Source organism: Nesoenas mayeri (assembly GCF_963082525.1).
Source record: "Nesoenas mayeri genome assembly, chromosome: Z".
Classification (NCBI taxonomy): domain Eukaryota; kingdom Metazoa; phylum Chordata; class Aves; order Columbiformes; family Columbidae; genus Nesoenas; species Nesoenas mayeri.
This window is the reverse complement of record NC_137542.1, coordinates 46439175-46456766: the sequence shown is the minus strand read 5'-3', so window position 1 is coordinate 46456766 and position 17592 is coordinate 46439175. Positions and strand designations below refer to the sequence as shown.

General features: G+C 40.8%; 1 protein-coding gene across 1 annotated transcript; it reads left to right on the top strand.

Moving 5' to 3' along the window:
* Positions 1 to 5865: 5865 nt before the first annotated feature.
* On the top strand, positions 5866 to 13419 carry LOX (lysyl oxidase; the record flags this gene model as incomplete). The annotated part of the gene is made up of 6 exons (XM_080362105.1): positions 5866 to 6613; positions 7070 to 7178; positions 8479 to 8616; positions 10491 to 10647; positions 13061 to 13156; positions 13300 to 13419. The coding sequence occupies 6 exons, from the start codon at positions 5866 to 5868 to the stop codon at positions 13417 to 13419; spliced, it is 1368 nt and encodes a 455-aa protein (XP_080218231.1).
* Between the last annotated feature and the right edge of the window lie 4173 nt (positions 13420 to 17592).

Genomic DNA, 17592 nt, shown 5'->3' with positions numbered 1-17592 from the left:
GTATTTAAAAATTTCAATAAAATTAAGTAGTTAGTCTGAGGTGGTCGACAGTTCTTGAGCACATGCTTTTCTTATGGGTATAATGCCAGACCAAAGTCGCTAAACTAAAAAAGTACTGTTTACACATGCACTTTACAAATCTACTTTTAATTTTATTAACCTTGCTAAATGAAAGTATTTGGTACCTATAAGAGGCATTAATGTGCAGATAGTGCACTCTTAATTTTGAGTGTCTTGGATTTCAATTTCTTTGCACATGTCATCAGACAACTTACTGAAACCAAAACAAACATATCTGGTTATATTGTATCGTTGATGGTAAGTTTTCTGTGCCACTGCAATGAATACTTCCAAGACAATAGTTAGGAAAGTCTTCATTATACACCCTGATGTGTAAGAAAAGAAATTACTTTAGTGGATTTTCAAACTTTTGATTGAATTTGCAGAAGCTGCCTATTTACTTATTTGTCTTGCTTTTTTAGAAATCTCACTTGTTACAGAAACCTTTGGGAGAGCAATAGAAAATAAACAGAAAAGTGAAAAAACAATATTTAGAGATGAAACGGGCTATAAATTCAAGAAGTAAGAGGTTTTTCGGTTAATTTTCACTATGCTATTTTAAAATCTATGTTCAAGTAATAAATAATGTAGCTGCAGAGTGTGAAACCACTCATATTCAGCTTCACTAACACATGAACACTCTAAACTTAAAAAAAATACTGCTGTTAAAACCTCATTGCAAAACCCTAATTTGACAAAAAATCCACTGACACCAGAAGGTTTTTGTCTTCAGGTCCCATGCTAGAAAATAACAACAGCTGTCTTGGGTCCTGTAGCTGCTTTACTTGACAATGCTGTCAGATCCTGCAGAGATGGACAAGGATGCTTTATTTTCTGTACTGGACATAAATATGCGCAATTCAGTTGCTCTACCTGCAGTGTACAAAACCAAGTAACTAGAAAATAGTTGAGTAATGCAGATAGATAAACTCAAAATATTAGGTGGGGCATCTTGGCTGATCATTTTGAAATTAGGATACTACCTTCCAATAAAATTCTGTTTGCTTTCTTCAACGAGTTGACAAGTTCATTTTAGCAACAAAAATCTGTGTGTTCCTCTATGAATTCAGAGCAGAAAATCTCTGAAAGTCTACTTCTGGACTTTATTTATGGTCATAGGAAGCTGTCTGATTAGAGACTTCAAAATCAGCTAAATTTAACCAGAAGATTAACTTTTGTGAAAATAATTTTTTACAGTCTGTTCCGAAGACTGCTGATGTCAGAAAAAGTCCATAGCCCTGACCTCTATGTTAATTTTAAATTGTTAAATGTTTAAATGTTATTTTTTTTAAAAAAATCTCATTACAGACCTGAATCTGAAAATACTCAGTGTTCTTTGTTTCTAGTGAACTTTACATACTATAAAAATATCTAATATCTTAATTCCAACTATTAAGGAGAATTAATTATATTTAGGGACCTTTTAATCCAATGCACTGACAAGCGAGTTTCTAAATAAAGATACCTGGACCTGCTGCAAAACGTGCTCCAGAAAAATCCTCAGTGTTCTAGTATGCAACAAAATTACCCAATTTTGAATATTTGAATGCAAAAAAACTCCCCAAGTTATTAAAAATATTAATAGGAAGATATGCAAAACAAGATAAATTTGAATAATCTACTTGCAACTTGGTGTTTATACAAACAAAAATCATAGTAAGTTTTTTGTCTACTCAAGCATAACTTGGATGAATAAATGAAGTTTTTCTCAGATACAGAAAGCTGAAACCAAACACTTTTTTTCAAGCTTTTTTTCATAATGACTCCTCAATAACCAGCCCTTGGATCCGAAACAAATAAATACTATCTTCAAAGACATGTACTTAACACATGTTAAGTTTGCCTAGTTTCATGTTAGGCTTTCATAAAATTAATTATATTTCTTGCTTCACATATGTGGTTCTAGCTAAGCATCCCAATTTAACACTAAATAAGAACACAAATTAGCCATCTTGTAACAATATAATATATAACTGATGATTTTTAAAAAATAACATAAAAAGTAACAAATAACGTGATAGGTGTAAACTGTCATTTTAAATAACTTTCATTTTTCTACACTATAGGACTTTTTTCATCCACATGCTAAACAGTAAGCTTAGAGAATCTTAAAATGTCTTTTCTTGGATGTGCTAAGCAACTGCTGTTTAATAGTGGTGTACACATAAGAAAGACTCCAAATGCTACACATTCCATTTTCTACACATACACATTTTTCTATTTGTAACCTTCAAATGAGGACTGCAACAGTCTACCAATTAAATTTAAATATAAAATACCTCCCGATCTCAGGTTTTGAGAAATTACTGCAGTTACTTACTGATATCTGCTTCAATTAGCATAATTTTCTGGTAAAGAAAAAATTAATTTCTCAGTTGACATAAACTGTACTTATTTCTGTGACAGAAATCAGAATCCCCAGTGCAACGAGTACCCAGGCACACCAGTTGTTCCAGTCAAGAAGGAAAGAGGTAAGCAAATGCTTAAGAAACTAAATTAATTCTGATCCACCATCAGACTTGGGCTTTACAACGAGCCTGCATTAATCTCATGAGAAAGCTTAACATCAGATTAGTCACCAATTTTTAGGGAATTTTCAAAGCAATCCCAGTACCTGGCCTGCTTACAAGACTCTTCAGGCACTGCAGAGATTTTCACCTCCGTACCTCTGGTCACAGGTACTGGTGGGCTTTTTGATGGTCTAGACCAGGGATGTCAAACTCATTTTCACTTGGGACACATTTTCACTTTAGGACTAATTACATTTATACAGTCCTAAAATTACATTCGGCCCTTTGAAGGCAACTGCCAGGCTGATGCGGCTCCAGTGAAAATGGGTTTGACAGCCCTGGCCTAGACAGACACAAGGTATAAAACCTAGTATAATTAGGCAACCTGTGAGGACAGAGGGAGAGGAGGGGAGGGGAGGGGAGGGGAGGGGAGGGGAGGGGAGGGGAGGGGAGGGGAGGGGAGGGGAGGAGAGGAGAGGAGAGGAGAGGAGAGGAGAGGAGAGGAGAGGAGAGGAGAGGAGAGGAGAGGAGAGGAGAGGAGAGGAGAGGAGAGGAGAGGAGAGGAGAGGACATAGGTGCCTAATGATAAGTGAAGGGCGTGACTCTCTAGGGATGCTGATAGTGCGTTTAAAAAATAAAACCTGTGGTATGGAAAAAATGGCAAACAATGTGAATGGCTAATAAATGTGCAGGACTAGCCTCTACTATGCTTTCTCCAATTGCATGAAGAACAGTTACTTAATCAGGAAAAAGAAAAAAAAAAAGCTAGAATCCTACTGTGTGGAAACTTTGTCTAATATCACACATTGGGCAACAACCTGCTGTTTGTAATGCTAGTAAGATTTAGAGGAAGATTAGAAAGACAGAAACCTCATTCCTTCAGTGTTGTATTTTCCCTATCTTCAACCTTTCCATTTTACTCACTCTTAGTCACTGATTGTTCCAGGCAAACCCTTAAATGGAGAATAATATTTTCAAAACCACAATGAGAAAGATCAGATGGGATGAGCAGTCTGCAAATACGATGAATAAGAGAACCTAAACCAAACCACCTCTGTAGCAAGCAGTTTGATGGCTGATCTGTATCACTAACTTGAGTGTGAGGCACAACCCACTTGTGGAAAGATACCAGTTACTAGTTCTGGTTGGGACCCCAGTCCAGCAGATGCTCCCCACCAGCCTGGTGTGGGCTAGCAGTGATGACAAACACTCACTGTCCTATTGGGGATATTACTCCCAAGTAAGAAGACTTTAATCTATTTGATGCACATCTGCCCTGTGCTCCTCTGTGTTCTCCAGACCATGATTTTTTATAATTAACTGCTGATTTCCCAGTGATTTTAACCTTTCAGGTGGTTTGGGTGACTGCAGGGTTAACAGTGCTTAAATAAACTTACTAGGCTGCACACTTGTCTGCAGCACTGACCTCCTGAGAAGGAGAGCAGAGCCAGCCAGTCTGGCTCCCTGGACAGCCAGTACCAGGCATTGCCCACAATCTCTGACCCACCTGTCCACAGGGATAAAATGGACTCCCAGGACACTACCACTGATTTCAGGGGCTTGAAGGAGTTATTTTAAAGCTAACCACTACTAATAATAGTTGGATAGCAGTGTAAATCATCAATCACAATGCATCACAGCCACAATACAGGACTGTTTTGCAGAATTTGGATTATTGTGAAACATTTGAAGTAATATGCAATTAAAATAAACTACAATACAAAAAACTACAGGAGAACTGTATCAAGAATATCAAAATGCAGTGGCAAATACCTGCCCAGCCAGTGGTATATGGACTGCTAACCTGAACTGGATAAGTGAGCCGTGGTGGGAAGGTGCCTTGCATCTGTCCTAGTAGGATAAAACCTTCCAGCCTGGGCTGGTTGGCTTTGACAGGAATATCTTAAGAAATATCCTCACCATTAAACATTCGCTGAAGGAGAACTTTTGTGTATTCTTCTCCATTCCTTTGCAAGGATTCATAAGCAAACAGTCCTTGAAAAAATACACCCAAAAGTAGTTCTGGCTGAAATCCACAGACCTTAATTCGTTTGCCTTGCTGGGTGATTTGACTTATCAAAACACAGTGTTGATGAACTCTTGTAAATGCAGGAAGGGTGGGAGAGGCTTTCGGGCCACAGCCTGCCCTCCTTCCCCCAGCACGGTTTTGGGGACACGCTGCTTGAGACAGGTTTATTTGTTCTGGTGATGAGGCTCAGCCTCTCCCATGTGAAATTTCACTTTTCAATGAAAACTTACTCTGAGAGGACAACCGCCAGTGTATTTATCGTGTGACTCATACTCAGAAAATCCAAAAGTCAATAGTCAAGAGTTTATTTGATGGAGGTTTTCTCCTGATTAAGAGGTCATTAAGGGGATCCGACTGTTACTCAGCGCTAAGACGAAGGTCCCCAGCAGCTGCTCCAGCCCGGGAGATGTGCCGGCCAGCACATTTTCCAGAAACACGTTTCCTCTCTCGCTAGCGGCCCCTTCCCCCTCCCCGCCACCCCGTTTCTAGTCTCTCCAGCGCTGATGAGCTAATAGCATTCTTCCTTTGCATACTTTGGCGCTGCCCCACGGCATACTCTGGCAGCCTACGTGTGTCTGAGCGCGCCCGCTCGCCGCAGGCTCGGCTCGGCTCGGCGCGGCCCGAGGCCCGGGGGGAGGCAGGGATGGAAGGAGGCAGGCAGGGAGGGAGGGAGGGAAAAAGGAAGGGAGGATGGGCAGCCGCTGCCGCCGCGCCGGCCCTCGCCGCCCCGTTCCCCCCGGCCGCCCCCGCGCGGGGAGGGCGGCGGCGGGCGGGGGGCAGCCGTGGGGGAACTGTCAGGGCCGCACGTTTCCAGCCGCATTACGTGAACAAATGGCGCGGGCGCAGCCAGCGGGGCTTGTGTAACTTTGCGAGTGTGCCAGCAAGTTTAAAGTCCCTGGTCTCTCCTCCTCCTTCCCTCGCACCAGACACAAGCGCGGGCCGGAGGACGATGAGAGGCTGATTGTTCGCTCCGGCTCCCATTCGCATCCCCTCGCCTATAAATACCGGGAAGAAGAAAAGCCGCTCCCGCCGCCTCCCCCGGGCCAGGTTTCCTTCCCGACGGCCCGACCTGCCCGATGGCACTGGCTGGGTGCCGCCGCGTCTGAGACCCCGCTGCCTGCCGAACCCTTCTAGAGGCGCAGCCCGCACCCCCCGGCCTCCCCACACCCCCGCCCCATCTCTGGCAGGAAGGCGCCTCTCGCTCTCCGCTCGCCCCCTGGTTTCGCTCGTTCCTCTCTCCCGCCGGCACCCAGGAAAGAGGAGAAGATGCATTTCGCGCCGCCGGGGCTCCTGCTAGCCCATCTCCACGCATGCATCTACTGGAGCTGCCTGTGGCCCGCCGGTGGCCAGCAGCCGCCGCCCCGCGACCCCCCGCCGCCCCCCGCCGCCTGGAGGCAGCGGATCCAGTGGGAGAACAACGGGCAGGTGTACAGCCTGCTCAGCCTCGGGTCCCAGTACCAGCCTCCCCGCCGCAGGCAGGCGGCGGAGGCGGCGGGCAGCCCCATCCTGCTGCTGCGGAACAACGGCACGCTGCCGCGGGGAGCCGCCGCCCGAGCTGCCGCCGCCACCGCTGCGCAGTCCCAGCCCGCCGCCGCGCAGCCCCAGCCCGCCGCCCGCAGCCGGGGGGGCACCGGCGCACGGCACTGGTTCCAGGCCGGCTACCAGGCTCCCTCGGAGGGTCGCGCCGCCGGGCAGCGGAGCCAGGGGGCTGCCACCCCCGCGGCCGCCGGCGCTGCCAGAAGCGCCTCCTCGGGACCTTCGCGACCCAGCGCTTCCACCAGCCCCGCCGGCGGCACCGGGACCGACGGCAACCGAAGCAGCACCGGGGCTGGCGGACTGCCGCCTCTCAGCAACTTTAGACCTGGGCGGGAAGATGTCATGGTAGGAGACGACCCCTACAACCCCTACAAGTATACGGACGATAACCCCTATTACAACTACTACGACACCTACGAGAGGCCCCGCCAGGGCAGCAGGTACAGACCTGGCTATGGCACCGGCTACTTCCAGTATGGTAAGAGCCCTCCCGTCCCTTGTCTTCCCTCCTCTCCCCTCCCGTCGGCCCCGAGCGCCGGTCGCTCTCTCCCGTGCACGACGGTGCCAGCGCGGCGCGTCCCAACGGGGTGCGGTGTGGGGGTCGGCGGCCCTGTCAGCCCCTCGCTCGGGGCAGAACCGGACCAGGCAGGCGCTTGCACGACTCCGGACCTGCGGGAAGCCCGGTGGGCGGCTGGGGGCGAGAGGGCGAGCTACGCGGGCCACAGCAGGAAAGCCACCGCGGGGACCGGGCGTCGTGCTCGTGGTGCGGTCTTTGAGAAAAGGCGAAGGGCCTGAGCAAAAGGGAGAGCGAACTTAATGGGCTCAGGGGTCCGTAGCAAAACGACGGCTCCTAACAATTGGGATGGAAGCCGAGTATTTGCAGACGTGTCCTGGGTTGATCTTGCTGTTATGTGGTTGGTTTGATGAACTGCAGGTCTCCCTGACTTAGTCCCGGATCCCTATTACATCCAGGCGTCCACATATGTCCAGAGGATGTCCATGTATAACTTGAGATGTGCTGCTGAGGAGAACTGCCTGGCAAGGTAGGCATCACTCTGGCTTTTGCCTGTTCACTCTGGCTTCTTGGGCTTCTGCACCCACTGCAGAGTACCTGAGGACACAGTGATGTGTGGAGAAAAGTGAGGCTGAAGGGCCCAAGGAAACAGCTCAGTTTATAACCTTCTAAGCCTGCAGCAGATTGTAGGGTGTGTACATAGGAAAACAATACTGCCATATTAGAGAGGCAAACTACAGATGACTTGAAGAACCTACATTTTGAGAAAACTCATATTACACATTTCTATTATCAGGCTCACTTGAACAAATCTGAATTTTGCAAAATGGAAGCACCTGAAAAAAACCACTTGATTCTGGTGATTTTCATCTCCTTCCTCTAATCCAACCAAATAGTATTTAAAATAAACCCCTGTTCTTAATCAGCACAAGTTACTATTAAAATTATAACGTGCTAATTGTTTCTGGGCCTATGCCTTGTAATGTCTCTTAAGACTAAAATCTCCTTGAAAAGTGTTTCAAAGTCTCTTACCAGGTTGAAATAACAGCTTTGCTATGAAGTTAGGTCCTGTCCAGTTGGCAAAGAGGGATGTTTCCTGTTTTGTTTGGAAAGAAATCAACATGTCTGTTTTTCACCATTTTAACTTGTTTGATACCTTATCATGCAAACCAGATTTATTTATTTACCAGCACCATTAATTGATGTCAGACTGTTTCCAGGGTCATGCTTTTTCTTCACTTCACTGGAAAAAGAATACATGGCATAAGAAGCAGTATTTTTTATGCTAACTTTACAGTGAAGACTAATTGAAATGTTCTTACTGGGTATAAATTGACTAAAATATTCCTGTATTTAAAAGTCTGTAGATAATAGCTATGTGAAATAGGAAAATATAGCTGGAGCCTTGTTTGTTTGTTTGTTTGTTTTTACAACAGAAACAAACATCTGTTGTGTGATCTTACATACACAGAAGTTATGGTTAACAGAAGTTATGGTTAAGAGTTTTGGTTAACAGCAACTGATGGAATTGTATTTTGGGTACCAGAGTAATTTTACAGCTAAGCAGTGATCTGCTTCAGAAATGGAGACAGAAAGTAGGTGATCACACTCCTATTTGTGTTACTAAAGCAGATCTGGGTCTTACTCAGGTCTTGGTCAGACCTCAGGCACTCCTGAGCATACCATCTAGAATTCTTGCGCATCTAAAATGCATGATCTTTAAGGGGGCTGAAAAGATCTGTGCTAGCAGTTAGTTCTGAGATAACATAAAGTGCTTTTTAAAGTGTTTCTTGCATATACTTATGGCTCTTTTTTTGGTATTATTACAGCTCTGCTTATCGAGCAGATGTCAGAGACTACGACAATCGGGTGCTCCTGAGATTTCCCCAAAGAGTGAAAAATCAAGGCACGTCAGATTTTCTGCCCAGTAGACCCCGTTATTCATGGGAGTGGCACAGCTGTCACCAGTGAGTGAAGTGCTCAGTATGGTATCCTCTTATTATCTTTTTCACTAACAAATTGTCACTTACAAAGTGACATTTTCTAAAACTGCAGTGAAGTGGGGGGTAACCATGGGGAAACTTTAGCCTTTTACTGTCTGATTAATTTATTGGTAATTAGTGGTTACTTTTTATATAGCCATATGAAACCAAAATAAATATGAAGCTTATCTATAAGTATAAAACTCTTAAAAGTATAAATTCATTATGAGTCTCAAATCAGTTTTGACTGTAGCACCTTCTGCTACAGAATATATTTTTATGCTACAGAATATATTTTTATACAGGTTATAGTCCAGTTACCTTCAAGTGGAACCAGTAAATAAAAGTTCCAATCATGGTAAAGTGACTGTGGAATGTGTAAAATGTATGTGTACTAGCATATTCCCTATAATACATCATTGTAAACATTGACCCATACTTATTTACTTGAATTTCATGGGTTAGTTCTGGTCAAGGAATGGCCTGGTCAATATAGAAAAGAGAAGATTCTGAGTTGAGTAATAATATCAATGTTCTTCTCATATCATGATACTTTTCACATATCAGTATTGCTCTAGAAACAGCAAAATCGCTGGAAACACGGCAAGGCAAATGTAGAACATTTTCAACATTTTGGGAGCTGTTAACACTGCAAACTTTTACCTTTTCAGAAAATGGATGCACAACTTGCACTTTTGTTCTTCAGAGGCTTCAAGCTTTGGAATGAAAAATCAGTATCATTAGAGCAAATTCTTTAAAAAAAAAAAAAAAAAGAAAAAAAAGACTGATATTACTAGTGCTTGAAATCCTCCATTTGTAGAAAAGCCATTTCTTACTCTGCCATCACAGGCCAGCTATGACTGTCCAGATGCAAAGTGTCTCTGATGTTGATTCAGTTCTTGGACAGAAAATACTTTGCCTACAAAAAAATGCATTTCTTGTGATCACTTCCATGAGAGTGAAACAAACCCATTTGGAAGTGAACTATAAGTGCGGATTAGTTTGGCTAGCCACCAGACTTCAGAGTTAATCATCGTCATTTGTGCACCAGTTTTAATGTTCTTGACATGCGCATTTGTGAGACTTGTGCTCCTCTTCATTTTAACAATGTTTGAGTTCTGTTAAATTACAAGCTCAGTTTTCCATGTTTTTTGATAAAATGAAATTACAAGAATAATAGATGTTCGAGTCCACAGTAAGACCTAGAACACCTATTGTGTGAAAGCAAGAAAGCTGTGCCTAGATCAAAAGCATAACACACTTTTGAAACAGAGACTGCATCAAGTATGGACTAAAAAATTGTTGACATCAGATGAGTTCTGCATTGCGAGTACACAGAAGCTGATTTCTTTATGCATGTTTTGTTTTCACTAATGTTATGAATGCATTATATTGATTGAGGGCCATGGAAATGTGAAAGTAAATTGTTGGGTTTTTGCTAGCAAGTAGCAAACTTCCCTGGAATTTATAGTATGTAAGGTAAGCATTCCTAGCAAAGCTCTGGCTAAAGGCAGTTATAAGATGTACAAATCAAATATCAACTACTTGCTTTTGTTACTGGATCAGAGCTGAAACATTAAATTTCAGAAAAATAGTGCTGCTATTGAGTCTTTCTCTTAACAAATTAAAATATATTTTTTTTATTTATTTATGGAAGATGGCATTTTTATAGTCATTAAAATTAGAAAAATGAAAATAAAACTTAATTGACTGTCCAGTAATAGAAGAGTATACTAACATGCAAGTTCTGTGTAATTAATAAAATTTGGCCAAATCCAATTAAAGGTAGATCTGATAGGAATATGTTAAAATGTTATTGACAAGATGTGATCCATCCCTAATAATCTATGGTTTAACAGACATTATCACAGCATGGATGAATTCAGCCACTATGACTTGTTGGATGCAAGCTCACACAGAAAAGTTGCTGAAGGACACAAAGCAAGTTTCTGTCTTGAAGATACCTCCTGTGATTATGGATATTATAGACGATATGCATGTACAGCGCATACACAAGTAAGAGTTGGTTCAGAGACTACTAAGTTTCTTTTCTCTGTAATTTATCTTCGGATCTTTTTTTCTACCAATCATCTGACGCCCTAAATTACCTGATGCCCTAACTAGCTCTGAAATTCTCCATCGTAGGGGCCAGGATAGCAGTTTGGAGACATAATTTACCCAAGTACTGCTATATGGGGGTTTCTCATTAATATGCAGGAACACTCATTAGCCTAGCATCTCTGGTAATTAAACTACATTAAAACACACTACAAGTTCTTGTGGTTACAGGACTGGTCAAGCAAACTAGAGGGAACTCAAGACAGAGTCAGTAAAGAAATTGTTTTCTGTGTTTATCCCCCCAAAAACTGCTTGGTCATGTCCTTGTCTGGTCCCAGCATTCATAGGTATTTTCTGCCTTGCAGAGCATGGGGATGTAAGGTGCTGAATTCCCTTAATATCTATAGCTATTGGCTGGCAATCCAACACAGAAAACTTACAGCATAGTTTTATACATATGTAGAAGACTGTTAAAGAGAATGGCAGCCATGAGAATATCATGATGGGTGATATACAAACTTAAAAGCAACATGTTAGGGCTTGTTAAGGGAACAGACAAAAAAAATCCAATGTACTGTTATGTTATTATACAAATCCATGATAGACTCTTACCTTGACTATTGCATGGACTTCTGATCACCACCTCTCAAAACTGTTAAAGAAAAGCTTAAAAAAAGCCAACCAACCATCCCCAGGAGAATAAGGATGATCAGCAGTGTAGCATAGCTGCCACACAGAGAGATTTCATAGACTATTCTGTTTTGAAAACCAGAAATAATACCAAATCTTGAGTGGTCCTGGGTGGAAAGAAGGAAATGTTGATATTCACTGTTCCTCATAGGATATCCAAAAGCAACAGCTTTAAAACAGAGTGGAGTGCTCTTTTGACATATGCGTAAAGTATTAAATACCTTGCTATATGATATTGCAGAGCTCAAAAATATCTATATAGACTCAAATTTAGACAAAGTAATGGAGGCTATTAAACACAAAAATCTGATGGTACCCCGTGCCTTAAATACAGTTAAGCGTCTGGTGAAAGGAATTTTCCTGGGTAAAGGACATTACACATACCATTTCTTATGTTCTTTTTTCCTCAAGCATCTGCTGCTGACCACTGTCGGAGGCATGGCACTGAGCTTGATGGATCTGTGGTTTAAGTCAATGTGGCCATACTCATGCATAAACTTGTATCCCTTATTCTGTAGTTTTAAACCTAGGAGGTAGTTATTTTATCACAGAGAAATACCAGCTATGCTTCACTGGCTGACGTGTCCACATTTGCATTTTAAATATAATGAATGATCTGCAATACATGAAGGCTTTGAAGAGGTTTTATAAATGTCTTTCTCCTTCTGTAGACTATGACATCTAACTTAGCAATATACATATTTTACAGCTGGAGCATATGTCACTAAAATCATGACTGTGTCAGCATTTCCAATGGAAGTCCATATTTCAGGGGTTTGTAATTGGACTGTAAAACTTTCCTCCAGCCTCAGACTTGGCACATACATGCAAGAGTCTGAGCACAACACCAGCTGGGTCAAGAGGGAATTCCTGCAGGACTTGGGTTTTGTGCACTATGCGTGTCACCAGCGCAGATCAGCTTTGCCGAGAGCAAACTGTGTCAGCCATGGTTAAGGACACTGGATCTGAACCATCAATACATTCATATGTGGAGATTCTTACTAATGTTCCTAACAGCAAAGAAGCTTTCAGAAAAGATTCACCTAGAAGAAAGGCTACATTTGCAGTTCTCTCAGATTCTTGTGTCACTATTTGCCTGAAGAGGTGCCATTTCAGAGCAAAACTTGATGTGAAAATGGCCCTAGACTCTACTATTCAAAGATGGCATTTTGTCAGAGTACACCTATAACTAAAAGTTGCATCATTCCTAAGGGTAGAGACAGGTTCCAACATAGTGATCAAGTGTTTATTTAAGGATCTCAGAAGCTATTTACTTGAGATTTATAGACATTCAGGTCCAATTTTTGGTCAGTTTTGATTTTATTCTCACTTTGTAAAGAACTGCAAGTAATAGCATCAACAATATTTACATAAAGTGAGTATTGTAACAAGTGACAATAAAATACAGATAAAATACAGGTATCTCACAGATGAACAACTATCAATAGTATAGGTGTTTCTTATGCAGTAGTAATACAGTGCTGTCTATAAAAGTGATATATTTACATATTCTAGTTTAGTTATTCAAATAAAATGCCAAGAAAAAATGAGGCTAATTTTCTGAGGTAATTTTCGTAGTGAAATGAGAGGATTAAGTATACTTCAGCCTGGGTGTCACTAATGTCTAGAATGTTACCATGCCCAATGATTTTTTGACATCCATCTTAACTCTGTTTTTAAGGGACTGAGCCCTGGCTGCTATGACACTTACAATGCTGATATAGACTGCCAGTGGATTGATATTACAGATGTAAAACCTGGAAATTACATTCTGAAGGTAAGGATTTTCGGAGTGGAGAGGTTTGGGGTTGGTTTGTTCCTTTGTTTTTTAAAGAAGCAAATCATATGCATGTGTCCTTGTGAATGTAAGTTATCAGCTCAAATGTGGAAGTAGACAACAATGTACTTTCTCCCCTTAAGGTGAGTGTAAACCCCAGCTATTTGGTGCCTGAATCCGATTACTCCAACAACATAGTACGCTGCGATATACGCTATACAGGACACCATGCATATGCCTCTGGCTGTACAATTTCACCGTAAGTACATTCCTTTGTCTTTGCAACTGTTTTATACTCATAGTACTAAAGCTGACACACAGATTTATAAAGCCTAGAGATTCATTTTGTATTGAAAAAATAAGTCCCACCATTAATTCCAGCTATATCAATTTCTTTAGTATGTTGTTTCTTTGGTTTCAGGATCTAGTGTGTTAATTCAAAATTCAGATGGAACTTTTCAAAGGTCTTTTTTGGCAGGAATGATGGGAACAGTTGCTGTGCTGTTGATAACAGCATAGCTTTCCAGTCCTGTTCTCCACTAATTAAACTATTTCTGTGAGGCTAGCACTGTTTTTTATAAATTATTTAGGCTTGACAATCATAAGTGAGGATTTTGCTCTTGCAATCGTGCCATCATTATATATAGCATTTTCAAAATTGTTGCTACTACTTGGGCTGCTAGATAACTACCTCTGGCTCATGCCTTCTTTGTATTTGCACTAAAACCTTTCTGTCCTCATCCAATACCCATTTACAGCATCCACACACAACTGCTGAGCAGTTACAGAGCTCTTAAAACATTTTGCAAAATTCTACACATGTATGTTACTTTGCTCCTGCTGCTGACGCTGCAGCCATCCTTCCTGAAACAGTTCTTCCACTCTCCATTTACAGTTCAGTTCTTTAACAGTTTGAACAATGCCACAATTATGTTGTTTGGTTTTTTTTTTTTTTCCAAAAAGGCAAATTCATTTAATTAATGTTCTCATAGTTGATCTATTGTAGCTTAGTTATCTGTGAAACACAGACACACACACAAAGCAATCAGTCTTCTGTAACACAGAGGTAAGCAGTTCTTAGGATAATATTTTAATTGCTCATACAAAATATGTACTAAGTGATTTCATTTGGATTGCATAAGCAGTGGGTATTAATATTCTGTAGAGGTTCATGTGAGATAAATTCCTGAGCAGTAAATGAAAGGTAAAATAAATGACCAGTATAGTCTGCTATAACAGCATCAGTGAAACAAACATACTAAGTGAATTTGACTATTGCTTAATTAGCCTTTAAAATATTAATTCCTTACTTTGTATTAGGAAAACAGTAATTAAGTGAGGCTAAATGAGAAACATTTTTTCATGCCCTGTGGAGATTTGCCCTTAAAATCGCACTTTGCTCATAAACGTGAGAATTTAAATGGCTTCAAAAAAATCCTCTATTTGTTCTCGCTGTGTGGTGGTCAGACTTGCAGGAAATGGACGAAAAGGAGCAACAGGTGTATTGCAGGTCATGAGCCATTATTTTTGGCAGACCTGAAGCAGGAGCTTGTAAAGCATTTCTGTGTAACAGGACTAATGGGAACATCGTTCTTGCTCACATTCAAGTGGAAGGGAAATTTATGCTTCATGCCTTTAATGTTTAGTCTACCCATCTAACCTCTTTGAATGTTATCAAGGAAGCATATCATGCAAGGTGAGGAAACGAAATCTCTGTTATTGTTTGCTGACCTGCACCTTCAAGCTGACAAAAGAGTGTTAAGCAGATACCCTTTTTTATCTGCTTCGTCATCTGTATAACGTTGTTTCTTTTCTTTTGACAGGTACTGAGAAAGTTGCAAGAAAATGGATGAGAGGTGCCAAATGTTTGAACTGAAATATCATTGTATAAACTTCAATAGGATGTAAACACTATAGAAACAAAAACTACAGAGCATACACACATACACCCACACACCTTATGTGATATTGAAGCACTTCAGCTGCTTCTCAACCAAATCTGTAACTGGATTTTAAGCATTTAAATTGGCATTAGTTTTATTACTCTTGAAATGTGTGGAACTGGTGATTCATGCACAGATCCTTTGAATTTTGAAAATCTAACTCATTCATTAAAACACAAGCATTTCTTAAGTCCTGAAAATTGGGAGTTTATGTGATAATAGACTTTAGTGGGAATATTACTGGTGAATGAGTTGAATATATTTTAAAAAGTAGCAAAAATTTATGTTAAATGAATTAAATAAAATACAATAGAAAGTACTAATTTCAGCTATCTCAGAAAATAGCAGAATGAAAACCAGCTTGAGAGTAATGCTACAGTACCATTAATATAAAACTTGCTAGGACACATTGATATGAATGAGAAAACTGTGTTCAGTTTTCAAGGACTATTAACATATAGCAGAGAAATACAAATATATATATATATATATATAACAGTTATAACCCCTGCAAGAAAAGTTACGTTTACATTTTTAATACATTAGAAGTTTTTCCATTTTCTTAAGTAAAAACAGATGGGGTTTTAAAAGAAACCTTTCATCTGTGGAAATGAATTAAAGAACTTATCCACCTTTCTATGTTCAAGAGATTTTTCAAGGTGGGGCTTTTAAAAGACTTCTGCAAACTTAATGTGGATAAAAAATAAATACTTGTCCAGAAAAGGGCTCTTGGAGATGAAGAAGAGTCCTAAATGTAGTCATCCGTGAAAAACATCCAACTTGAACAGGTTAACCATCAAAATAATACAGGCAATTAACTCAGGTGGCACCACAAACAGAAGTAGGTCAGAATCTCTACCGAAGTATTTTATAATGAAAAAGCCTACTACCTGCTTCCCCCTTAAGTACTGTATTTGACTTTTAAAATGTATATCTCAGTATTCAAACAATGAAGTTGAAAATATACTCTATATAGAAGGAGAACAGAAGCCCTGCTAGGCTGTTCAGGAACCAAATACAACATTGTTAAGGGGAAAAAAATCCAGCCCAAATCAAAGTTTTTGCTGAACTGCTTAACTGGTGCTACGTATACCACTTGTCCACCCATCCCCAAATTATTTTGCTTTTGCAGTGCACCCTGCTGTAAGCTACAGTAGCTGTGATTTTGTTTTTAAACTGTGAAATAACATATCACAAGGGGATCTGGTGGGTTTGTTTTGTTTTGTTTTGTTTTGTTTTTCCCCCTAGAAGATTTCTTATTATGTAAAATGGAGGATCTACTTCTGAGACAAAGGGATGTAGAAATACTGATTGTTATTGATTTAGTCAACGTTTCAAAACACCTAATGAAACATGGAAAGCTCAGTATCTTCTTAAAAAAAATGAATAAGACATTCAGTATAGTTAAAAATGAAAAATCTGAGGGGTATGGAGAGGTTTTATTATCACCATTGAGAATACTTCAGGCAGTATTTGGAATGATTTTGTGCAATAGAACCCTATGGATTTACTTTGGTAGTTCTATGAATTATCGTAATATCCTTTATGGATCAACTTGTTTGCTACCAATATTTAACCTTATTTCAAAATTATAAAGTATTTCCACCCTAACCGTAACTTGGTTACAAATTTACACAACTACAATGTATACTTAAAAGAATCTGAAAACCAGCAACCCAGTGATTATTATCCAACATTGGGAGAGGGTGCAGAATGAATACTATTTATACTCGCATGTCCCTTTTTATTTGCTGAGAGATCCATTTTAACAATTAGTCACCAGTACGGGCAACAAACAGAAGCAAAATTTGGAAACTAGGAGTATTAGAAAGCCATTTATTACGTATGTCTGCAAAAACTGGGGGTCTGCTTAAAGTCTAGGCTTTTGAAATCTCAGCCTAGAGTTTTTAAGATTAAGTGGTGTTAAGGGATGCAAGTGCATTCACCTTTTTGTAGACTTGAGACAAAACTGTGGTGAAAGTCCCGACAGCAGCTTGGGCAGTGGACACAAAAGCTACTGTAATGGAAGCTAGGCTGTGGGCACGGGCTGCTTCCTGGCAAGAGGTTGTGTGCTCGTACGTCCTTGTGCCTGATGCTAATGTGGGATGAGGGAGCACTAGCTGGACACAGAGCAGCCACAGAAACTGAGTTTATCCCTCGACTTACGAGGTAGTAACCTGCTCACACGCCTATACCCAAACCACTTGCAGAACTCCACAGAAGTCAGCAAGGAGCCAGAGGACCTTGAGCATCTGTGTAGGTGGAGCAAGTTGTAATACTGAACTTGGTCCTTTCAGTGGGAATGGCCTGGTTCGGCAAGGTGCTGAATGCCACAACTTTGAATATTGGGGATATTGTAGCTACAAAAATGTAGCTTTTTTTTTTTTTCGGTAGCAAAATATTGTATTTGTTTTGAAATGTGTGTTAAGCAACATGACAGTGATGTACAATAGCACAAAAATTGCCTAAGATAACATGAACAGTCTATTTAGA